We start from the raw sequence: 22,391 nt of genomic DNA on the forward strand, positions 1-22,391 counted from the left end.
TGTTAATATGCCTCATCTCTTGACAAATCTGCAATTATAATTTTTTTTGAGGTTGAAATGATCGCGGGAGATTGCGTTATAGTGATGACGTCCTGGATGGACATCTTCTTCTTCAGTCGCGCATAACTTTGAGTGAAATACGATCGAGTTAAAAATAGTCAGAATTTGAGCAAATCTGTTTCATTCGTTTGTTAATATGCCTCATCTATTGTCAAATCTGCAATTATAATTTTTTTTGAGGTTGAAATGATCGCGGGAGATCGCGTTATAGTGATGACGTCCTGGATGGACATCTTCTTCTTCAGTCGCTCATAACTTTGAGTGAAATACGATCGAGTTAAAAATAGTCAGAATTTGAGCAAATCTGTTTCCCAAAATCTAATCAAATGTGTCCCGTATAATAACCAATCATCCCACCAAATTTCATGCATTTCGGTTGAATACTTTTTGAGTTATGCGATTAACATACACACACACAGACATACAAATAAATACACAGCGATCAAAACATAACCTTCCGCTTTTGCGAAGGTAATGATGTCGTAATTTCTGATGGTTTAGATTTTTTTGAAGAAATAATTTTCCTGAGTTCTGACAAAAGTTTGTAATTATTTGGCCCATTCCTTCAAAATAATTTTGTTATTGGTTTGTCATATTTTGTCCATTGAGTGAAACTCGACAGAAGGAACTCAGGGAATCTCACTACTTTGGCGAAATCACTACCACTGGTCTCTGGAGTTATTGGGATGGAATCATAAAATTCTCGTATTTCTTACCACTGCAGGTGACCATGTCTGAGGTCTTAGGTGCTTGCTCAGAAGTGCACTTTAATATAAGCATACCGACACGTGCATGGAAAAGAGGAAGATTAACGTGCTTTTGTTTATTTGTGCCATGCACAAACCACCTTGTCTGCGCACGTTCTTTGCGAATGAGCCTGCACAGGCCAGTTATAACGGATCTAGAGTAGGAGCTCAGGATGGCTTCATCCAATACCATTTATCCAAGACTTTCCACATACATTTGTAATACGTAGATTTTTCTTAATTAAATTTTCCAGCTACAGCAGTATATGACGAGCAACACAATGACATGTCCCAATAAAATTGGGTGTGTTTGTGTGTGTGTGTGTGTGTTTGTGTGTGTAATGGATTTTCTTCTCAGCTGGAGTTTGCCACGGCACTGAGGGAGGCAAGCGAGCAAATCAGGATTCAGGCACAAGAGATCATGGGATTGAAACAGCAAGATGCTGAGGTCAAAATGGATTTCAAGGTAAATTTGTCACTATATCTTGTCCTGTGCAACAAATGCTTATTCAAAAAACTTGTCATCACCATGCAATGATGAGCTGTTTAGTGCATTCAGCATGCAGTTGAAATGGGTTACTCCTTTCTACAGTGTATTCATGCTGTCCTGATATCCTTGGTAATGCAAACAAAAACATAACCTCCATCTACCTTTGGTGGCGGAGGCAACCAGAACAGCTCTCAGTCGAGAGCATACCTCCGCCAGTTTGGCCATACCACTCAATGGTGAAGAATCACCTCAAAATTCTTCTCGCTGGATCCGGATCCAGATCTTCACCAAAATTGAATTGATTCTTCCTTGTCACACACACAACCTGTCCAACAAGTTTCGTCCAAATCCATCCATAACCTTTTTTAGATATCCTGCGATGTATCATGTTTGGCCCGATCTCCCACTGGTGAAGATTCACTTAAAAAATTTTTACGAGCCAAATCCGAATCCAGATCTTCACCAAAATGTAATCATTACATCCTCGTCACATATACTACCTAGCTGCCAAACTTTGTCTGAATCTGTTCAAAACTTTTTGAGATATCCTGTTCACAGACAGACAGACACACAAACAAATGAAAAATCACTCACAGAGCGACACTTGGCAAAAGAGAAGAAAGCTGAAAGGCACTCAGCAGAGCATCCCTTTAACCTCACAAATAATTGGTGGTTGAAATCAGTAAGTTGATTTGAAAATCCAATTCAAATTTCAAGTCAATCGGATGAAAATTGAGGATTTTAGGAAATCAAAAAAGGTGGTTGACCTTTGGCCAATGTTGACCTTTTAACTTTTTGACCTCAAATATATATAGGAAGTTGTCGGACCATGAACTCTACCATTTGATGAAGTTTCGTGAAGATCGGTTGAAAACTGTGACCTGAATGCAAGTATACACTACTCACAATAAGTTAGGGATATTGTGGGAGTGAGTTTTTTATTTATTTATCGGGGTTAGGGTTAGGGTGTTGAAATCAAGAATACTGTGTTTTTTCACACTCATTAATAACCATAGAATGAGGACCAACAACATTTTTCAACATAATTAATACACAAAATTAACCACACCGAAGAACCTGCCAATATCCCTAACTTATTGTGAGTAGTGTAAGTGAGCAGACAAACAAACACACAAAAAACACACAAAAAACAAACACACAAACCGGAGTGATCAACATAATTTTTTTTTTTTTTGGCCAAGTAACAAGCAAACAGACAGACAGGGGTGGAAACATACCCTCCATCCACCTTTGGTGGTGGGGGTAATGAAAAAACGAGTACTTATGAAATGTCACTTACAACTTTTAGGAAACTGCACCAAACTTCCTAAAAACGCTTCTGGCCAGACACGATAACACGACATTCTCTAATATGGAGAGAGTACTCAAAAATATGTATTGACCCAAACTTGTTGGAAGTGCAGACAGTTGGTCAATGGATAGAATGTGAGTTTGGTAGTTGGATCTACGGCCATCTTTATCCTTAACGTTTTCAACTCCATCTCCATGGAGTCCATCGGCATAATTATACAGGGAAACAGTCTTTCATTTACTGTCTTCAATCTCATGTTCTCAAACCCATCATCCTTTGACATTCTTGGAAGCTCAAAGCAGAGTAATAAGCCCATTGTCCAGTAAAGTTCTTCTTCTGTTCCAATTGGCTCTTCTGATCATGTGCTTGTTAAAGTGGACATCTCTCTGACCATTCTCAGAGAGCCTCATCAGTGTCGACAAGTCTGGCATTTCACTCAGGCCAAATGGCATGGTCTTCCAGCAGCCATCAATCATCTGGACTGGTCTCCCATCTCGACCGCCTCTGATATCAACTCATCCTGGGAATTCTTCCAAAGTATATTGTTCTCTCTCATGCACAGATTTATCCCATCTCGTCTTCAGTTGTCATACCCTTCCTCCCGTCCATGGTACACGGAATCTTGTGGTGAGGCTATTGCCCAGAAACAACTTGCTTTCGTCTCCTGGAAAGCAAATCCAACGGAAGGAAATCTCATTTCCTTTCACAAAGCCCGAAACAAGTGTGTGTCCACCCTCAGGAGAGCCAGGAAACAATATCTCTCCATTCTCAGGACCGAACTCTCTTATCTGTCTCCCTCTTCCAAATCCTGGTGGCGTCTGGTAAAATCTGTTTCTGGTGTTTGTTCTCCCTCCATCCCCTCCCTCACCTCAAATGGCCACACGGCTGACTCCGCACGTGAAAAAGCTGAATGCCTCAACTCTGTGTTTGCCTCTAAATCTTGTGTCCCAAACCCATCCCTCTCTGTACCCACCGTACCCAGTCGTACCCAGCTGCTCCTGGACTCTGTGTCCTTTCCTCCTGACAAGGTGGAAAAGTTTCTGTCAACCCTCGACTCTGATTCTGCAACTGGACCTGTCGGCATCAGCCCACGGGTCCTAAAATCCTGTTCTTCCGCTCTTTCACTCCCTCTCTCTGTTCTCTTCACCCTCTCTTTTGCTCAAGGTCATCTTCCATCTGCTTGGAAATCTGCCAACATCACCGCTTTGCACAAAAAAGGTGCAAAAACAGATCCCAGCAACTACAGACCAATCAGCCTTCTCCCAATTATCAGCAAAGTCATGGAATCCATCATTGCTTCAGATATGAAATCTTTCCTCTTCTCCAATGGCTTGATCTCTGATCATCAATTTGGTTTCAGACCTGGTCACTCTACTCTGGACATGCTGCTTCTGCTTTCTTAACAATGGATGGAGGTCCTCAATGCCAAACAGGAAATTAGAGCAGTCTCCCTTGACATATCACGTGCCTTCGATACGGTCTGGCACCCCGCTCTGCTCACCAAACTCTCCTCTTTTGGTATCCATGGGAATCTCCACGCATGGCTGGCGGACTTCCTCTCTAGTCATAGTCATCGTGTGGCCCTGAATGGGTTTCTCTCATCTCCTCTTCCTGTTCAGGCTGGAGTTCCCCAAGGCAGTGTTCTGGGCCCTGTGCTTTTTCTGGTCTTCATCAATGATCTCTCTGACTCTCTTGAAAATCCTCTCTATCTCTTTGCTGATGACTCTACTCTCTGTCGCTCCATTCTTCATCCCTCAGATCGGCAGTCTGCAGCCTCTTCACTCTCTGCAGACGTCGACAAAATCACAGACTGGGCAAACAAGTGGAACATGTCTTTCAATCCTGACAAATCTCACACTCTTACGATGTCTCTCCGAAAAGACCGACTGGACAACCCTCCCATCCACTTTCTGAATAATCCCCTCTAAGATGTTCTGTCATTCAAGCTTTTGTGTCTCACTATCTGCCATGATCTTTCCTGGGAAAACCACATTTCAAATGTGGCCTCCAAAGCCAGTCGCCGACTGGACATCCTCCGTCGTGCGAAGTCCTTCCTTGGCACACCTGAGCTCCTCACCACATACAAGGCTTTCATCCGCAGCTCAATGGAATACTGCTCTCCCCTCTGGGCTGGTGCTCCTGCCTCACACCTAGCTCGTCTTCACGCTGTTGAAACCAAAGCATTCAGAATCATTGGAATCTCCCGCGATGAAGCTAACTCCAAGGGCCTCTCACTCACTCACCGCAGGCAGGTTGGTGGTCTTTCCGTCTTCTACCGACTCCTCTCTGGCCTTGCCCCCCCAGCTCTCTCTGGGCTCTGTCCTGCAAATATTCCTACAGGTCGCACAAGATCTGCCTGCAACCCTCTTTTTTTTTTCTTTTTTTTTTCTTCTTTTTTTTGGTTGTATACTGAATCGAGGCTCGTGAAAGAGCTAACATTTATTTCACAAACAAATCAACCAGACAAACAAAATATACAAAAAGAGGGAGCGGAAGACAAGATGGGGAGAGAAGGGGAAGCACACAACCACAACATTTGAGAGCAGGGAGAAGTGTGGGAGGGAGAGGGCTTGGGGGCAGGAGGCGTGGGAAGGGGAGGGGGGGGGGGGGTATAAAACACAAGGGGACCGAAATTAGCGGGGGTAGAAAAGATCAAGGTTTTGGATGGGGGAGGCTAAGAGATGGTGGTGAACAGCTGTTTTAAAGACCTAGAGGGTGGAGTGGGATTGAAGATAGTGAGGGAGTTTGGTCCAGAGGTGGGAGAAAAGAGGAATGAAGGAAGGAGTGAAGGTGAGCAGAAAGTCTTGATTTTGGCAGTTTAACCATAAGAGGGTTGCAGGCAGATCTTGTGCGACCTGTAGGAATATTTGGGGGACAGAGCCCAGAGAGGGCTGGGGGGGGCAAGGCCAAAGAGGAGTCGGTAGAAGACGGAAAGACCACCAACCTGCCTGCGGTGAGTGAGTGAAAGGCCCTCGGAGTTAGCTTCATCGCGGGAGATTCCAATGATTCTGAACGCTTTGGTTTCAACAGCGTGAAGACGGGCTAGGTGTGAGGCAGGAGCACCAGACCAGAGGGGAGAGCAGTATTCCATAGAGCTGCGGATGAAAGCCTTGTATGTGGTGAGGAGCTCAGGTGCGCCAAGGAAGGACTTCGCACGATGGAGGATGCCCAGTCGGCGACTGGCTTTGGAGGCCAGATTTGAAATGTGGTTTTCCCAGGAAAGATCATGGCAAATAGTGAGACCCAAAAGCTTGAGTGACAGAACTTCTTGGAGAGGATTATGCAGAAAGTGGATGGGAGGGTTTTCCAGTCGGTCTTTTCGGAGAGACATCGTAAGAGTGTGAGATTTATCAGGATTGAAAGACATGTTCCATTTGTTTGCCCAGTCTGTGATTTTGTCCAGGTCTGCAGAGAGTGAGGAGGCTGCAGACTGCCGATCTGAGGATGAGGAATGGAGTGACAGAGAGTAGAGTCATCAGCAAAGAGATATCTAGGATTTTCAAGAGAGTCAGAGAGATCATTGATGAAGACCAGAAAAAGCACAGGGCCCAGAACACTACCTTGTGGAACTCCAGCCTGAACAGGAAGAGGAGATGAGAGAAACCCATTCAGGGCCACACGTTGACTACGACCAGAGAGGAAGTCCGCCAGCCATGCGTGGAGATTTCCATGGATACCAAAGGAGGAGAGTTTGGTGAGCAGAGCAGGGTGCCAGAGCGTATCGAAGGCACGTGAAATGTCAAGGGAGACAGCTCTAATTTCCTGTTTGGTGTTGAGGACCTCCATCCATTGTTGAGAAAGCAGAAGCAGCATGTCCAGAGTAGAGTGACCAGGTCTGAAACCAAATTGATGGTCAGAGATCAAGCCATTGGAGAGGAGGAAAGATTTCATATCTGAAGCGATGATGGATTCCATGACTTTGCTGATAATTGGGAGAAGGCTGATTGGTCTGTAGATGCTGGGATCTGTTTTTGCACCTTTTTTGTGCAAAGCGGTGATGTTGGCTGATTTCCAAGCAGATGGCAGATGACCTTGAGCAAAAGAGAGAGTGAAAAGAACAGAGAGAGGGTGAGATAGAGCGGCAGAGCAGGATTTTAGGACCCGTGGGCTGATGCCGTCTGGTCCAGTTGCAGAATCAGAGTCGAGGTTAGACAAAAACTCCTCCACCTTGTCAGGAGAGAAGGACATAGAGTCCAGGAGCAGTTGGGTTCGACTGGGAAAGGTGGGAACAGAGAGAGATGGGTTTGGGACTAAAGATTTTGAGGCAAACACAGAGTTGAGGCATTTGGCTTTGTCACGTGCGATGTCAACTGTGTGGCCATTTGAGGTAAGGGAGGGGATGGAGGGGGAACAAACACCAGAAACGGATTTGACGAAACGCCACCAGGATTTGGAGGAAGGAGACAGGTTTGAGAGTTCATTCTTGAGTGTGGAGAGATAGTGCTTCCTGGCACTCCTGAGGGTAGACACACACTTGTTCCGAGCTTGGTGGAAGGAACTGAGATTGCCTTCAGTTGGATTCGCCTTCCAAGAGGCAAAGGCAAGTTGTTTCAGGGCAACTGCCTCACCACAAGATTCAGTGTACCATGGACGGGAGGAAGGGTAAGACAACTGAAGACGAGATGGGTAAATCTGTGCATGAGAGAGAGAGCAGTTTGCTTTGGAAGAATTCCCAGGAAGAATTTATGTCAGAGGCAGTGGAGATGGGAGACCAATCCAGACGATTGATGGCTGCTTGAAGACCGTCCCAGTCGGCCTGAGTGAAATGCCAGACTCGTCGGCACTGAGGAGGCTCTCTGAGAATGGCCAGAGAGATGTCCACTTTGACAAGCACATGATCAGAATAACCGATTGGAGCAGAAGAAGAGCAGCAGACATTTTCAGGGAAGTTTGTCATAACCAAATCCAGAAGAGAAGATGCTCCGTTGACTGAGATCCGGGTCGGGAAATTGACAGATTGTGTCAGTCCCAGTGAGTCGCAGAAGTCCTTTGCTGAAGAGCCATGGCTGGTGAGAGAGGTACCCACACCCAGCCAACTGGCATGGTGACAATTGAGATCACCACATATGAGGAAAAGAGAGTTGGGATGAGTGGATAGAAGTTGGTCCATGTTGTGTCCAGTTACCAGCCTCCGTAAACATTATATGGGTTACCAGCCACCTGAAAATTTGTTCAGCTTGTTCTTTTATTCCTGCATGTATGATGTCAACAATATGTGATATAAACTTCTCTATAAATACAAATTGATATGACTTATTGTTGACTTCATACATGGAGGAATAAGAGAACAAGCTGAACAAATTTTCAGGTGGCTGGTAACCCATAGAATGTTCACGATACGGTGGCTGGTAACAGTAATAATAATAATAATTCATTTATTTTGTATAGCGCTTTTCATGAAGCCCAAAGGCGCTTTGACAGAGTGCAAAACATAATGCATAACAAAACATGAAAACAACAATTGCAAAAAGACAAGAATCAATAGGGAAATATTTAAAGCAAAAGGAGGGAGAAGGAAAAGTGATAGTCAGGGGTTAAATGCTGTGGGTTGAATGTTGAATGCAGTGCTGAACAGGTGGGTCTTGAGTGATGTTTTGAATGTGGTGAGTGAGGAGGAGTCTCTGATGGTGTGAGGTAGTGAGTTCCAGAGGGTGGGAGCAGCGATGGAGAAGGCCCTGTCCCCCCAGGATCTGAATTTGGTCCGGATGGGGGGGGTCAGTAAACTCTACTCTCTAGCTTAACTTATGCCGTACCTAGTTAGCCATGAAATTTAAACGTAACAGGAACTAAAATTAAAATCTACAGGGTATATCCCATAAATCTTGGTAGGAACCAAAATATTTCTGAAAGAATTAAAAAAAACTAGCACAGAAGTAAGTGGGGCAGCAAAACAAAATAATCTAGGCTAGCAGTAGCACTGAACTGTACGATCAAAATAAACACTGCACAGATCTCAGTACATGGGGCATGTGGGTGGATTGTGCTTTTGCATTTTGTAGACCAAACAAACCAACACTCAAAGTGGTGATATAATGCTGGATAAGCTCATTTTATTGAAAATATAACATAATCACATTTAAGAATATATTTACTTACATTGGTCACTGCTTTGAGGCACGAGTGCAGGCTTCTTCCTCGCTCTCTTACTGAATATTTTACTGAATATTCTTATTACTGAATGAATACATTACTGAATAAAGAGGAGTAAGGTATGAGGAGACTGAATAAAGAGGAGTAAGGTATGAGTAGACTGAATAAAGACGAGTAAGGTATGAGGAGACTGAATAAAGAGGAGTAAGGTATGAGGAGACTGAATAAAGAGGAGTAAGGTATGAGGAGACTGAATAAAGAGGAGTAAGGTATGAGTAGACTGAATAAAGACGAGTAAGGTATGAGGAGACTGAATAAAGAGGAGTAAGGTATGAGGAGACTGAATAAAGACGAGTAGAAGGAAAACTCGATCTTGCACTTGTCAGTGTACCGCATGTAGCACTTGCGATGATACCCGGCTTGACAGGGAACGGCATCGAGTATTTCTGGTGCTCTAACCAGCTCCAATCCAAAAGTATTGATTGCATTTTGTGCAATTTCAGCTTCTCTGGTATCTGCAGATTTCCACTGATGAACACTTGTGATGAATTTTTGCCAACTAACTTCCGAAAACAAAGTAATCTTTACTCTTGCACCAGTAATAATGCGCATGCAACATGCCATTGCTATGCCCAGGTAGCTCAGCTGCATGGGTCAAGGGCTGTGATTGGCCAATTCTGTGACACTTGCAGATACAGCATCTGTGATTGGTCTGTTAAGGCATTCAGTATGACATCATCATGCTAGATTCTGGCTGGGGGAGTGTATATTTTTGCATGCAAATTTCTCAAAAATGCTCAGTTTTTTGTGATGGGAACATTTAAAATAGTAATTAATGATCTAATATCTATTGCTCTTGCAAATATCCAGTCGCCCCCAAGTGGGGACTACGGAAAAGTGGATTTTGGAGTCTTGGCCCATGGTCTATAAACTAAGCATTCAAAGTAAGCTGCCCCATCTGCCAAAATGTAGTTTATAATCTAATGTATTACCAGCTCACCATGTGCTGACTCCTTCTTGAGTGAAAACTATGAGGAGCCATTGCAGATTAAATTATCAAGAAAAAAAGAAAACAAAAAACCCATCAGCTGATTAAGATGTTTCTTATTGAGTACGAGTAAAAATAGCCAGTTAAAAACGATGGGTTGGAACAGTTTACTCGACGGTGCAGCTTCGTGAGCGTGCCAAAGTCTGAAGCCTCAGCGCCGTGTCAGGTGTGCTTATATCTTCTTTATTTATTGGACATGATATGGATGTAAATAAACACTTGGTTTACTCTGTGTGCATTGCACATCATGTACTGTACAGTGAATTTCACCTCCCAGCTCCTTGTATTTATTGTTATTTTAAAAATACGCTTCTGTACACCGCCCCTGAGGCTCGGTTTGCAAGCCACCGTCTACAATTCAAATAGGAGAGACATAATTATTTCATTGGATGTGACTAACCTGAACTACCAAAGGTTTTTGTAATTTTTGGCATTGAATCCATGATCTTTCGACAGGTTTTGAGAGACATGATTGCACAGCAGCAGAACAATGATGTAAAATCAACACCCAGACCCATTGTGACTGATGAGAGGGAGTGTCTGGTGGAGCATGTGGAGGAAATGAAGGAACAGGTATTGTAGAGAATAAAAAATAAATAAATAAAACACCTTTAGAGGCCATTTTTCTCCACAGAGCAGGGGTTGGCCTTTTTTTGGGCACCATGGTACCCTTTTTTTGGGCACCATGGTACCCTTTTTTTGAAGCAATGTTTTATGGCCGCATGCCTTTCCTGCCGCCAACCCTGTTAGTTGCTTCTTGCGACACACAGGGAATTACAAGTGAACTGGTATTCAATTTGCCGACCTCAGAAGGATGACAGGTTGAGTCAAACCCCTTGGTGTTAATTCAGTGATCGACCAGGATTCAAACCAAGGATCCGAGGATCCCAAGCCAGCACCCTAACCGCTAAGCCAACACCAAGCTTACTGTCGTGAATAATAAATGTTCATTTATTGCATAACTCTCTGGCATGAGGAATTAGGCTGCTTCCAATTTTGACACAAGATTTTCTTAAATTTATTCCAGAGTGAACATCGATTCAAAGATCGAGGATGTCACTTAATTTTGAGTTCACTTTTATTTTTTATATTTAAGGTTAACATACAAGAAAAAAATAGCTGTGTTCTTGTTAAAACTCTACCAAAATTTTTGCCATCAATAGTTTATCAGCACCAACTTCTATAAAACATTTAGTGTAGCAGCATAGCAAACCTGTTGTGCATTTTGTGATACAAGCACCAAATTTGGCACAAATGTACATTAATATGTTGCGAACATTTTCAGATATTGGGCCACTTGAAATTCCGTAATTTTTTTTTTCAAATTTTTTCAAATTTCGTAATTTCATTTTTCGGGTGACACCGTCACAATTTCGGTCTTCGAGGCCGGCCGATATAGTGGGGCGGCTTAGCCCAAATATTCAAAAGAATTGTGCATTTTGTGATACAAGCACCAAATTTGGCACAAATGTACATTAATATGTTGCGAACATTGTGTGGTCAGCAATGAAGACGAGAGTCTGAATTACATGTATGCAAAAGACCTTGTGAACCAGTGAAGCAAATACACGGGTAAGCATGAATTAAATCTAGGGCATGATATAATTTCCGTGATGTTTACCTCTACACTCAATGGTGGAAGGAGGTAATGTTTTGATCCCAGCTTGTCTGTATGTCTGTTTGTCTGTTAGTCCACAAAATTCCAGACAAAGCTTGTAGTAGTGGTAGTTGTAGTGGTAGTGGTGATAACAGAAATTGTTATATAGAACTGAACTTATATTATTATTATATGCAGAAAATAACTTCATTTCTATATGCCCTGCAGTGGACAGGTTAATTGGTTTATGCACTGAAGGGATCACCCTGGTGTGCACTGCTGTGTTCTGCCTCACTGAGTTGTTCAGGTATGATGTACTCAGCACAAGCTTCCGGTCGGCCCGGAGGTGGGGGTGCGGGGCCTGTCACGGAACGTCAAAACAAACGGCCTGCCGGGGCCGCCCAAAAGTCGGGCGTGAGGGGCGCGTCCACTAATGGAACGCCTCTCGCTTCCCAGATCGAGGGCCACGTGGTCAGGAGAACCTCGTCCCTTCCGGTCACACTTTGCCTATCGGCCGGCCTCGAAGACCGAAATTGTGACGGTGTCACCCGAAAAATTTGAAATTACGAAATTTGAAAAAATTTGAAAAAAAAAATTACGGAATTTCAAGTGGCCCAATATCTGAAAATGTTCGCAACATATTAATGTACATTTGTGCCAAATTTGGTGCTTGTTTCACAAAATGCACAATTCTTTTGAATATTTGGGCTAAGCCGCCCCACTAATTGTGACAAAGTGAACATCAACTTTCATAAATTTCCTCTCAGCAACCAAGAGCTCTGAAGTTTTTGTGCCACATCACTGTATTCTTCTGTTTTCCCATGTGGTGTTTGTGGTGTGATTGCAGATAAAACGACACGACAGAGAGATTCAGGCAACAAAGGAAAAAGTTGGTGAATTGCAGACAGAATGTGACTTCTATAAGGACAAGTTACAGCGATTAAATCCACTGCCCAACAACTTACTTGCTAGACTAGACATTTATAATGTCAATGTCGATTCAATCCGCAAGGAGAACAGGCATGTACTGGTCTGATGATAAGATTGTATTTGATTTTGATTTGTTCTTTTTTATGCTTAAAGCATCAGTTTCATGTAAACTATGTGGTCAAAACAACAATTTTGATGATTTTTTGCAGATAAATTATTCAATGAATTTCACAATTTTCAGAGCATTGATATTTTTACCCTCGCCAGAGGAGAGGGTGTTGCATTTCAGTCCGTTTGTTTGTTACTTGCCGGAAAGTATGTTGATCACTCCGGTTTGTGTGTTTTTTGTGTGTGTGTGTTTGTGTGTTTGTCTGTCCGCTCACTTATACTTGCCTATAGGTCACAATTTGAAACCGATCTTCACGAAACTTCACCAAATGGTAGAGTTCGTGGTCTGACAAATCCTATATATTTTTGAGGTCAAAAGGTCAAAAGGGCAACATAGGCCAAGTCAACCGCTTTTTTCAAATTTTTAAAATCCTCAATTTTCATCCGATTGACTTGAAATTTGAATAGGATTTACATATCGGCTAACTGAATTCAACCACCAACTATTTTTGAGATCAGCATCGGCCAAAAGGTCAACATAGGCCAAAGGCCAACAACAATTTCACATTTCTAAAATCCTCAATTTTCATCTGATTGACTTGCAATTTGAATAGGATTTACATATCGCCTAACTTAATTCAACCACCAACTATTTTTGAGATCAGCATAGGCCAAAAAGTCAACATCGGCCAAAGGTCAACCACTTTTTCCGAATTTCTAAAATCCTCAATTTTCATCCGATTGACTTGAAATTTGAATAGGACTTACATATCGGCTAACTGAATTCAACCACCAACTATTTTTGAGATCAGCGTAGGCCAAGAAGTCAACATCGGCCTAAGGTCAACCACTTTTTCCGAATTTCTAAAATCCTCAATTTTCATCCGATTGACTTGAAATTTGAATAGGACTTACATATCGGCTAACTGAATTCAACCACCAACTATTTTTGAGATCAGCGTAGGCCAAGAAGTCAACATCGGCCAAAGGTCAACCACTCTTTTTGAATTTCTAAAAGCCTCAATTTTCATCTGATTGACTTGAAATTTGAATTGGATTTTCATATCAGCTAACTGAATTCAACCACCATTTATTTGTGAGGTCAAAAGGATTCTCTATTGAGTGCCATTCTGCTTTGTTATGTTTTGCCAAGTGTCACTCTGTGAGTGATTTTTAATCTGTCAGTTTGTTACTTGCCGGAAAAGATTCCGGCAAGTATGTTGGTTGGTTGTCTGGTTGGTTGTCTGTTTGTCTGTCTGTTTGTCTGTTTGTGCGCAGTACTACGTCTACATCGTTGAACATAGAATCGCCATACTTTACACACATATTTGTCTTGCCCTGGAATAGACTCTGCCCAATTTTTAACTCTCTTGGCCCAAGGCATCCATTATGACGTCATAATTGCTATTCGACTGAGACAAAGATTCTCCAATATATTTGTGATTTACATGGTTTTGTTACTCCATCTTTAGAAAACAACACTTGTTTCTTCTTTTTCGCAGAAATTCTAATCCTAAGACGAACAGAGTGAAAAAGGATAAGCCACAAAAGGGTGAGTTTTAAGAAACATGGTAACAGTGTAATGCACTTCATGATTTGTTACCCATCAATGATTCTCTGACTCCTGGTTCATTTCCGCCTCTCTTTAAGCAAGCTCTTGTTAAACCACTTCTTAAAAAGCCCACCCTTGACCTTAATGACATGAAAAATTACCGTCCTATCTCCAACCTGTCTTTCCTGTCAAAGATCACAGAAGGAATTGTGCTATCACAGATGAATGACCATCTAGTTTCAAATAATCTTTTAAATTCTCGCCATTCGGCATATAGACCAGGCCATAGCACCGAGACTGTTCTCCTAAGAATAACAAATCATCTTCTGACCTCTCTTGACTGTGGTAATGTTTCCGTTCTTGCCCTTCTGGACTTGTCTGCCGCCTTTGACACGATTGACCATAGTGTCTTAATTTGTCGTCTTGAACTCACATTTGGTATAACTGGTACTCCCCTTTCTTGGCTGATGTCCTATCTTACTGATAGAGTGCAAACAGTTGTTGTCAATGGCCAGAAATCAGCTCCTTCTCTGCTTTCCTTTGGCGTTCCCCAGGGCTCAGTCCTGGGACCTATCCTCTTTATTTTGTACACTCAGCCTCTATTTGATCTTGTTGCCAGACATTCAGGTGATCACCACGCCTTTGCGGACGACAATCAGCTGTACAAAGGAAGCACGATTCAACAAATCGTGCCCACTGTTGAAGTGTTAGAAGGCTGTATTGCCGACGTGAAGGCGTGGATGACCCAAAACAAACTTCAGCTGAACGATGCTAAAACAGAGTCTATGATTGTAAGATCGCACAGATGTCCTCTGCAATGTTCACTTCCTACCACTATTCATGTTGGTGAAACCGTTGTAAACTTTGTTTCGTCGGCCAAGAACCTTGGTGTGGTTTTCGACTGTAACATGACATTTTCCAAGCAAGCACTTGAAACTTGCAAATCAGCATACTTTCAGCTGCGAAAGATCGCATCCATTCGCCACTTTCTTACTCCTCAGGCTGCTCTAACTCTGTTCTGTGCCCTTGTCCTCTCAAGGCTAGACTATTGTAATTCTTTGTATGCTGGCTGCCCTCAGTTTCTCTTGGATAAGTTACAAAAGGTTCAAAACTCTGCCGCTCGTCTTGTCTGTAAGGCGAAGAAGTCTGACCATGTTACTCTGCTCTTTGAATCTTTACACTGGCTGCCTGTCTCTGCTCGTGTGCAACACAAAATTTACACACTATGTTATAAATCATTGTGTGGAGCGGGACCTCACTCTCTCTCCGATTTGCTCACTCTCTATGTACCTCGGCGACGGCTTCGTTCAAGCGACGACTCTATGACCTCAGAGCCGCCGTGCACCAGCACCAAGTCGTTTGGCGAGAAATCCTTTTCTTTTGCTGCACCTCTGCTCTGGAATGACTTGCCTTCCTCTGTTCGACATGTTGACTCCCTTCCTGCCTTTAAAACCTCCCTCAAAACCTATCTGTTTCACAAGTCTTTCAAAGTCTAAGTCTTGTTTTCCCTTTGGTTTGAGGTGGGACGAAGATTGAGAGTATGTCTGTGTACGTGTGTGGGGGAGGGAGGGGGAAGAGGGGGAGAGTACACATCTGTGGGTTTTGAACGGGGAGGGAGAGGAATAGGATAAGAGTGAAGGTGTGTGTGTGCGTTCGCATGATAATGTAAAGTGCCACGAGGGTCGTTAACTCTGCTTGATGGGGCTATATAAGACTCCTTTATTATTATTATTATTATTATCTACATCTTTTTAGCATGTATTTTGCATGTATTAAAAAATGTTGACAAGTTTGAGAGTTGGAGAACAGTGACTATACTTGTTGTAAAAAGTCAAATCCACAACATTGTCCTAATGGTAGGTTTAATTCAAATTCGATCTCTGGCAACACCTGTAAGATATAATCAAGCCATGTATCAGGATTACATAATCATGGAGTTGTCAAGCAATTAGCGATCAATGCAAGCAAGCCTGGAACATCTAGATATACGCACCATTCGAGTATACGCTGTCACACTGATTATATGTCACAGGAATGATTCGGAGCGATGTTCATCCGAGTTCTTATGGACGCCTCTCAGTGGTTGGAGAGAGCATAACACCTGGGTTCAACTTAGATACAATTTCATTACATTCTCCCCGCCGTTAAAACTACACTGCCGCTCAGGCAGGAATCAAGTTAGCAGCATATAGCAGCAGAATAATAGCAGTGAGCAGCAGTTGTCCGTCCATGTCAGTCGGTCCAACCATAGCGGTCGGGGCGGCAAATCTCCCTCCCGGCACGGGTCCGGAAACTACGGGGTACTACATCCCCAAGACCGGAGTCCCCTGCGTCGGAGTAGCCGCCTAAGTCAGGTGACGGCGGTGGCACCACAGGGCCTACAGGTTGGGGAGCGTTTAGCGGTGAGGATGCCGGCAGATACTCCAAAGGCGAATCAACGGGAGAGTCCATGGACTCGTAAACTGGTTCGTCAATGTCCCCGCATGGGGCCAGGTGGCGTACGGAGACTGTTGACTCGCGTCCATCAGACATCAACACATGAGCGTGCTCGGGATTAGCTTGGAGTACCTGCACCTTATCCACTAGTGTGTCATACTTATTCATGCGAACTGCACGTTTGAGGAAAGCCGGTACCGGCTGAGCAAGCCAACTCGGTAAAGATCGGGTACTACCCGAACTCCTCGGGTGATGAAACATCCATTCGTGGGGAGTTTGATTGGTAGCTGTACACAATAAAGTCCTGATCATGTTCAGTGCCATGGGTAGCGATCAAGCCCATTTGTGTCTAGGCCTTGGCCGAAGGACTTAAGACTCAGCGTAACGGCTCTCCATATAATACCATTGAAGCGTTCGACATGTCCATTCGCCTGCGGCCTATACGGAGTAGTATAACTAGAAGCGACATTATGCTGGGGTAAGAAGTTCCTCACTTCCTGGGACAGGAACACCACGCCTCGATCGGTATGCACATAGGCCGGATTCCCAAACATAGAAAACAAGTTCTGCAGGCACCGGATAACCGTGGCGGCTGTCATATCTACGTATGGGAAAGCAAAAGGGAATCTCGAGAACTCATCAACGATCGTGAGTAGATAACGAGAGTTACTCGAAGACGGTGACGCCGGCAGTGGTCCTTTGAAATCCATCGCCAATCTCTCCCACTGCCTAGTGGCTCGGACCAGCGTTCCTATAGGAGGGTTTTAGAAACGCGGTTTGAGGTCAGCACATACAGAACAAGTGCGACAGAGCTTTTTTTTTTTTTTCTTCTTTTTTTGGAAACTGAATCGACGCTCGTGAAAGAGCTAACATTTATTTCACAAACAAATCAACCAGACAAACAAAAAATATATAAAAAGAGGGAACGGAAGACAAGATGGGGAGAAAAGTGGAAGCACACAAACACAACACCCGAGAGCAGGGAGATGTGTGGGAGGGAGAGGGCTTGGGGGGAGGAGGCGTTGGAAGGGGGGTGGGGTGGGGGGGGGGTGGGAGAAGTATAAAACACAAGGACTTCAAGGACTTCCAGGACAGAAGTTGGTATTTCAAAAAAGTGGAAAGCTGACAAAAGTGAAAAAAAAAAGGAAAAGTGAAAAAGTGAAAGTAAAAGAGCGGACGTAAAAGTAAAAGTAAAAGAGTGAAAGTGAAAGAGTGAGTGAAAGAGTGAAAGAGTGAGTGAAAAAGTAAAAGAGCTGACGAATATCCTCGACAGAGTAGGGTAAGTTACGACTGCGCACAAAATGAGCGAAACGCGTCACCCCGGGATGGCACAAGGTGTCGTGCAAATCGTGCAAGTCCTCAAAAGAGGTGAGGCTCGCACACATCGCCGGCCCCGATAAAGCGTTGGCAACCAGGTTATCCTGCCCAGGGCGATATTTGATTGTATCACAGAAATCGGCGAGCTCGATCCGCCAGCGAGTGATTTTCTCATTCTTAATGTGTTGAGTGAGCATGCTGGGTGTCGTACATAAAAGCAACGCGCTGTCGGTCCGTGATAATTTGGAAGCATCGTCCGAGCAAATAGGGACGCCAACGCCTGATCGACTCGACGATGGCATACGCCTCCTTTTCGACAGACGAGTGTCTCCGCTCTGCGGTGGAGAGAGTCTGTGAAAAGAAGGCCACAGGGCGCCCCCCTTGAGAGAGAGTTGCAGCTATCGCATGATCCGACGCATCGCCTTCCAAAACAAAGGATTTATTTTCGTCAATCGTCGCCACAGCGGTGCCAGCGACATTGGACTTAAGGCTATGAAAAGCGGCATTGGCATCAAGGCTCATAGGGAACGCTTCGCAATCCACAAGTGGGCGGAGCTTTGCGGATAAATTTTGAACCCACTTGGAATAATGAGCAAACAGCCCGAGAGCACGCTTCAACGAAGCATGATCGCAGGGCGGGGCCATGTCGAGCAAGGGTCGCAGACGCTCCTTATCCGGAGTGACAGAGCCGTGGGTCACGCTGTACCCCAGGAGATCTATCGTGTGAGCAGAGTAGCGGCATTTAGCCTCATTCATAGTCAAGCGATACCTCTGCGCGACCTTGAGGAAGCGCTTCAGATTAGCATCATGATGTTCCTGGTCATACCCGCAAACCGTGAGATTATCCAGATAAACGAAGACATCGGTCAAGTTCTCCTTAGCAATGAGGTCGTCCATAGCCCTCTGAAAACAAGTCACCCCGTTCGTGACCCCGAAAGGTAGCCGGGTGAACTGATATAGCCTCTGACCCGATTCAAACGCAGTATAGATGCGATCTGCCTCGGAGATGGGGATCTGATGATACGCACTACGTAGATCGAGAGTGCTATAGACCGAATACTGTGCCACCTGTCGAACCAGGGAGTCCATTCCCGGGAGTGGGTAGGCGTCCAACTGGGTAAACTGATTAATCGTCTGCGAATAGTCGATTACCATGCGTTTGCGATGCGATTCGCTACGTACCACCAGAACTTGGGCCCGCCATGGCGACCGACTAGGTTCTATGATACCTTCCTTTCGTAGCTGTGCCGTTTCTTCCGCAATGAATTGCGCGTCAGCTCGTGAGTAGTGTCGCGATTTAACCGTGAGAGGTGTACAGTCCGTGGTCATATTGGGGAACAGCGACAGTGGCTCAATTTCCATCCCTGCAAGAGCACACACAGCAAGAGTATCAGTACCACCAAATTCCATTTCCAAACGTCCATGTCGCTTAAGAAAATCATGTCCGAGCAAAACTTCTGCACATAATGCTGGTAAGACCATTAAATGCACATCCGGAAACATTCGACCCTTAATCACAAGCTTCAGTCGACATTCCCCTTTTGTGCTAAGCCATAGCCCCTGAGAGGCCATAAAGATTCTGCGTCTTGTCCCAAGAATCGGCCATCCATGTTTCTGCACAAGCCGAAGATCCACATAACTATCCGTGGATCCTGTGTCGATTAAAGCATTTGCAAAAATTCCTTCAATCATGAGTGGGATTATAGCACGAGACAGGCCAGGTGGCCCTGTAGTTATCGAGGTGTCGAGGGGAGGTGCTCGAGCCTCGCGTGTGGATCCGACGCTAGCTAATGTCTTTCGTGCCGTTGAAGTCGCTTGTAGGTCCATCGCCCCGCCTCCAGAGATCGCTCGAGCCACGTGCGAAGTTCCCAGCTTTCGTGCGGTTAAAGTAGCTTGTAAGTCGATCGTGCCGCCTCCGGAGGGCGCTCGCGCCACGCGCGGAGTTTCGAAGCCAGCATTCACCAATTGGGTGGCCGATCCCGGAAGTTGGCAGGGTGTCGGAAGAATGCCTGTCAAGGACGGTCGCGCCGCGTACTGAAGTGATTGCGACACTTGTTTAGTCGGCGCGGCGAGTATAATCAAGGTCGAGCTCTCAGCTCGGGGCCCACGGAGAGGGGCGATCCCCATCAAAGCCGGGCGAGGCGCACCGTGCGCCGTTCGTACCGCGGGCTCGGAGATAAGCACATTCATCGTCGAGCGAGCTCGCTTGCCTCGCGACGCTTGGCAAACTTTTGCAAAATGTCCCGTCTTTGTGCACAAATGACACTTCGCATCCTTAGCTGGGCAAACGGACCTGGGATGATTCCGATTCCCACAGAAATAGCACGTAGCGTTACTTCCTGACTTGGGTCCTGTTGCAGCAGCCACCCTCAAGCCCGGAACGGGATCTTCGAGAGTATCTGTGGTCCCCGATTCCGGCGGAGGTGCCGATGGGGCATCCTCGATCTCGGCGGTAGCTCTCTCCGGTCGGGTCTGTCGAGATATCCCCGCAGTGACGTATGGGCATTCATACGCATCAGATTGTTCCCGTGCTTCGGTGTACACGTGAGATAACTGAAGTGCTTCGGCTAGTGTCAATTCGGATGCTTCAAGTAGTCTTTGTCTGACGACCGGCGACCTGAGACCTGAGACGAAAGCATCGTGGACAAGGTCATCGCAGACTTGTTCATGGGTGCATACCACAGGGGTACTTTCCTTCAGTAGGCGTCGGAGGTCTTGAACAAATTCATCTAAGGTCTCCGTGGGCTGTTGTCGACGAGTCACAAGCAAATGTGGGGAGTAGACCACGCTTCGTTTTTTTATGTAGATACGCTTCAGCTCAGCCACAGCATCATTGAACATCTCACATTGTTCGATCATCATGGACACAGCATGGTGCACCTTAGATTGCAGTACAGCGAGCTTTGTTTCATTGGTGACGGCCTCCTGAGCATTGAACTGATTATTCAAGATCTTCAGCCAATGAGTCAGTTCGGTGGCCGCGTCCGTCGCCCGGGGATCTGCTCCAAAGACAGGCACTTGGATCATCTTATGAGCCATGTCGTACTCGTTGTGGTCTCGTACTCGTTCGGGACGAAGAGACGAATTTGAATTAAGTGTTGTAAAAAGTCAAATCCACAACATTGTCCTAATGGTATGTTTAATTCAAATTCGATCTCTGGCAACACCTGTAAGATATAATCAAGCCATGTATCAGGATTACATAATCATTGAGGTGTCAAGCAATTAGCGATCAATGCAAGCAAGCTTGGAACATCGCGATACACTCACCATTCGAGTATACGCTGTCGCACAGATTATATGTCACAGGAATGATTCGGAGCGATGTTCGTCCGAGTTCTTATGGACGCCTCTTAGTGGTTGGAGAAAGCATAACACCTGGGTTCAACTTGGATACAATTTCATTACAATACTTAAACACGAGTAGTTTTCAAACAAGGCCCTCTTTTGTTGCTGTGCAGACTGGAGATTAACTTTCATATGGTTGGCAAGCCCTTGAGACAGCAGAGATGTTTAACTTAAGGAGGTGGACAATGACTGAGCTGATCAGTGAAGTGTGTGATACAACAGAATGGAAAATGAAAAGACAAAAGGACAGGGATTCACGAGACGAAGTGAAATCCAGGAGATGACTGTTACCTCATCTCCACTAGCAAGTTCAGAACTTCTTTATATTGTGACTGGGCCATGCCAGGAGCAAGCTTTGAGTATGTCTCCATTTGCACTTCAAAAACATGGTCGTACCATCCTCACATATGCTGCGGGGTTTTTTTAAACAGCTCTTAAATGGTCAAGGATTACATTGGTGAAATCACTAATTCCTGGTGCATAAATCACCAGAAAAATACAATAACATCCATCTGGTTAGAGTTGTATACATTTTCTTGGAGAGGAGAGTGGTAGCTGCTACAACTGTTCACAACTTCAACATGGCCAAACAGGTGCATAAGGCATTTGAAGAAATTATATTTTCTCACGAGCCGGAGAGGCAAACACAATTTTGTTATGCAGACACTTGTTAATTCATGAATAGCACCTGTTTACTGTCTATAATGACAGAGATATGTAACTTTTGTGAACCACAAAGTTGCCGTAGCTGTGGTTATGTTTTGTGCTGTCTCGTATAGTTTCAGAGGGTTTGCAGTTTAAAGGTATGACATGGAATAGGGATTCTGCAAGTGTAAATATGGGCATGAGAGGCCATTAGCTTGAATGAGGCGAGTCTACCTTGAGCCTCAAGTCTCAAGGAAAGAGGGAAGTCTCAACTTCTTGTGAGATCATTATGCTTTCCTGAAATCAAAACATCAGAAAAGTGTTGAAGGTGAATGTGGAATTGTTGAACTTTTCATTTTTTGAGGGAAATTCCTGATGTAAACGAGATAATTACTAACCACAGTTCTTATTTGTGCCACAGTTAAATCTAAAGCAGCTAAAGCAGCAAATCACATTGAGGTAAGCCTTTCACCTACTGTATATATACACACAAACACACACACACACACACACACACACACACACACACATATATGTATATATTGTAACGGTTAGTAATTACCGTTCGTACCCGCCGGGTGAATGCTAATTTTGTTGTGGCCGATCGCTCCTCTGGGTGCGAGCAATGGCGGACCAATGGAAGAAAAGACATTCACGGACAGAGAGAAAGTAAACATTTAACGATTTGATTTATTTACAAACACTAGTACAC

At 44.5% G+C, this 22,391-nt stretch overlaps 1 protein-coding gene across 1 annotated transcript in view; it reads left to right on the forward strand.

Annotated features, from left to right (window-relative positions):
• Positions 1-22,391, forward strand: part of LOC137424188 (coiled-coil domain-containing protein 149-like) — a 163,389-nt gene that overhangs the window by 89,871 nt on the left and 51,127 nt on the right. Inside the window, exons 6-10 of the mRNA XM_078774361.1 lie at positions 1,165-1,272; positions 10,203-10,319; positions 12,191-12,363; positions 13,884-13,933; positions 22,101-22,138. Of these exons, the coding sequence (XP_078630487.1) occupies positions 1,228-1,272; positions 10,203-10,319; positions 12,191-12,363; positions 13,884-13,933; positions 22,101-22,138 (423 nt within the window). The 5' untranslated portion in view covers positions 1,165-1,227. The remainder of the gene's footprint in view (positions 1-1,164; positions 1,273-10,202; positions 10,320-12,190; positions 12,364-13,883; positions 13,934-22,100; positions 22,139-22,391) is intronic.

This window comes from Myxine glutinosa, chromosome 3 (assembly GCF_964187855.1).
Source record: "Myxine glutinosa chromosome 3, kmMyxGlut1.1, whole genome shotgun sequence".
In the NCBI taxonomy this organism is placed as follows: Eukaryota; Metazoa; Chordata; class Myxini; order Myxiniformes; family Myxinidae; genus Myxine; species Myxine glutinosa.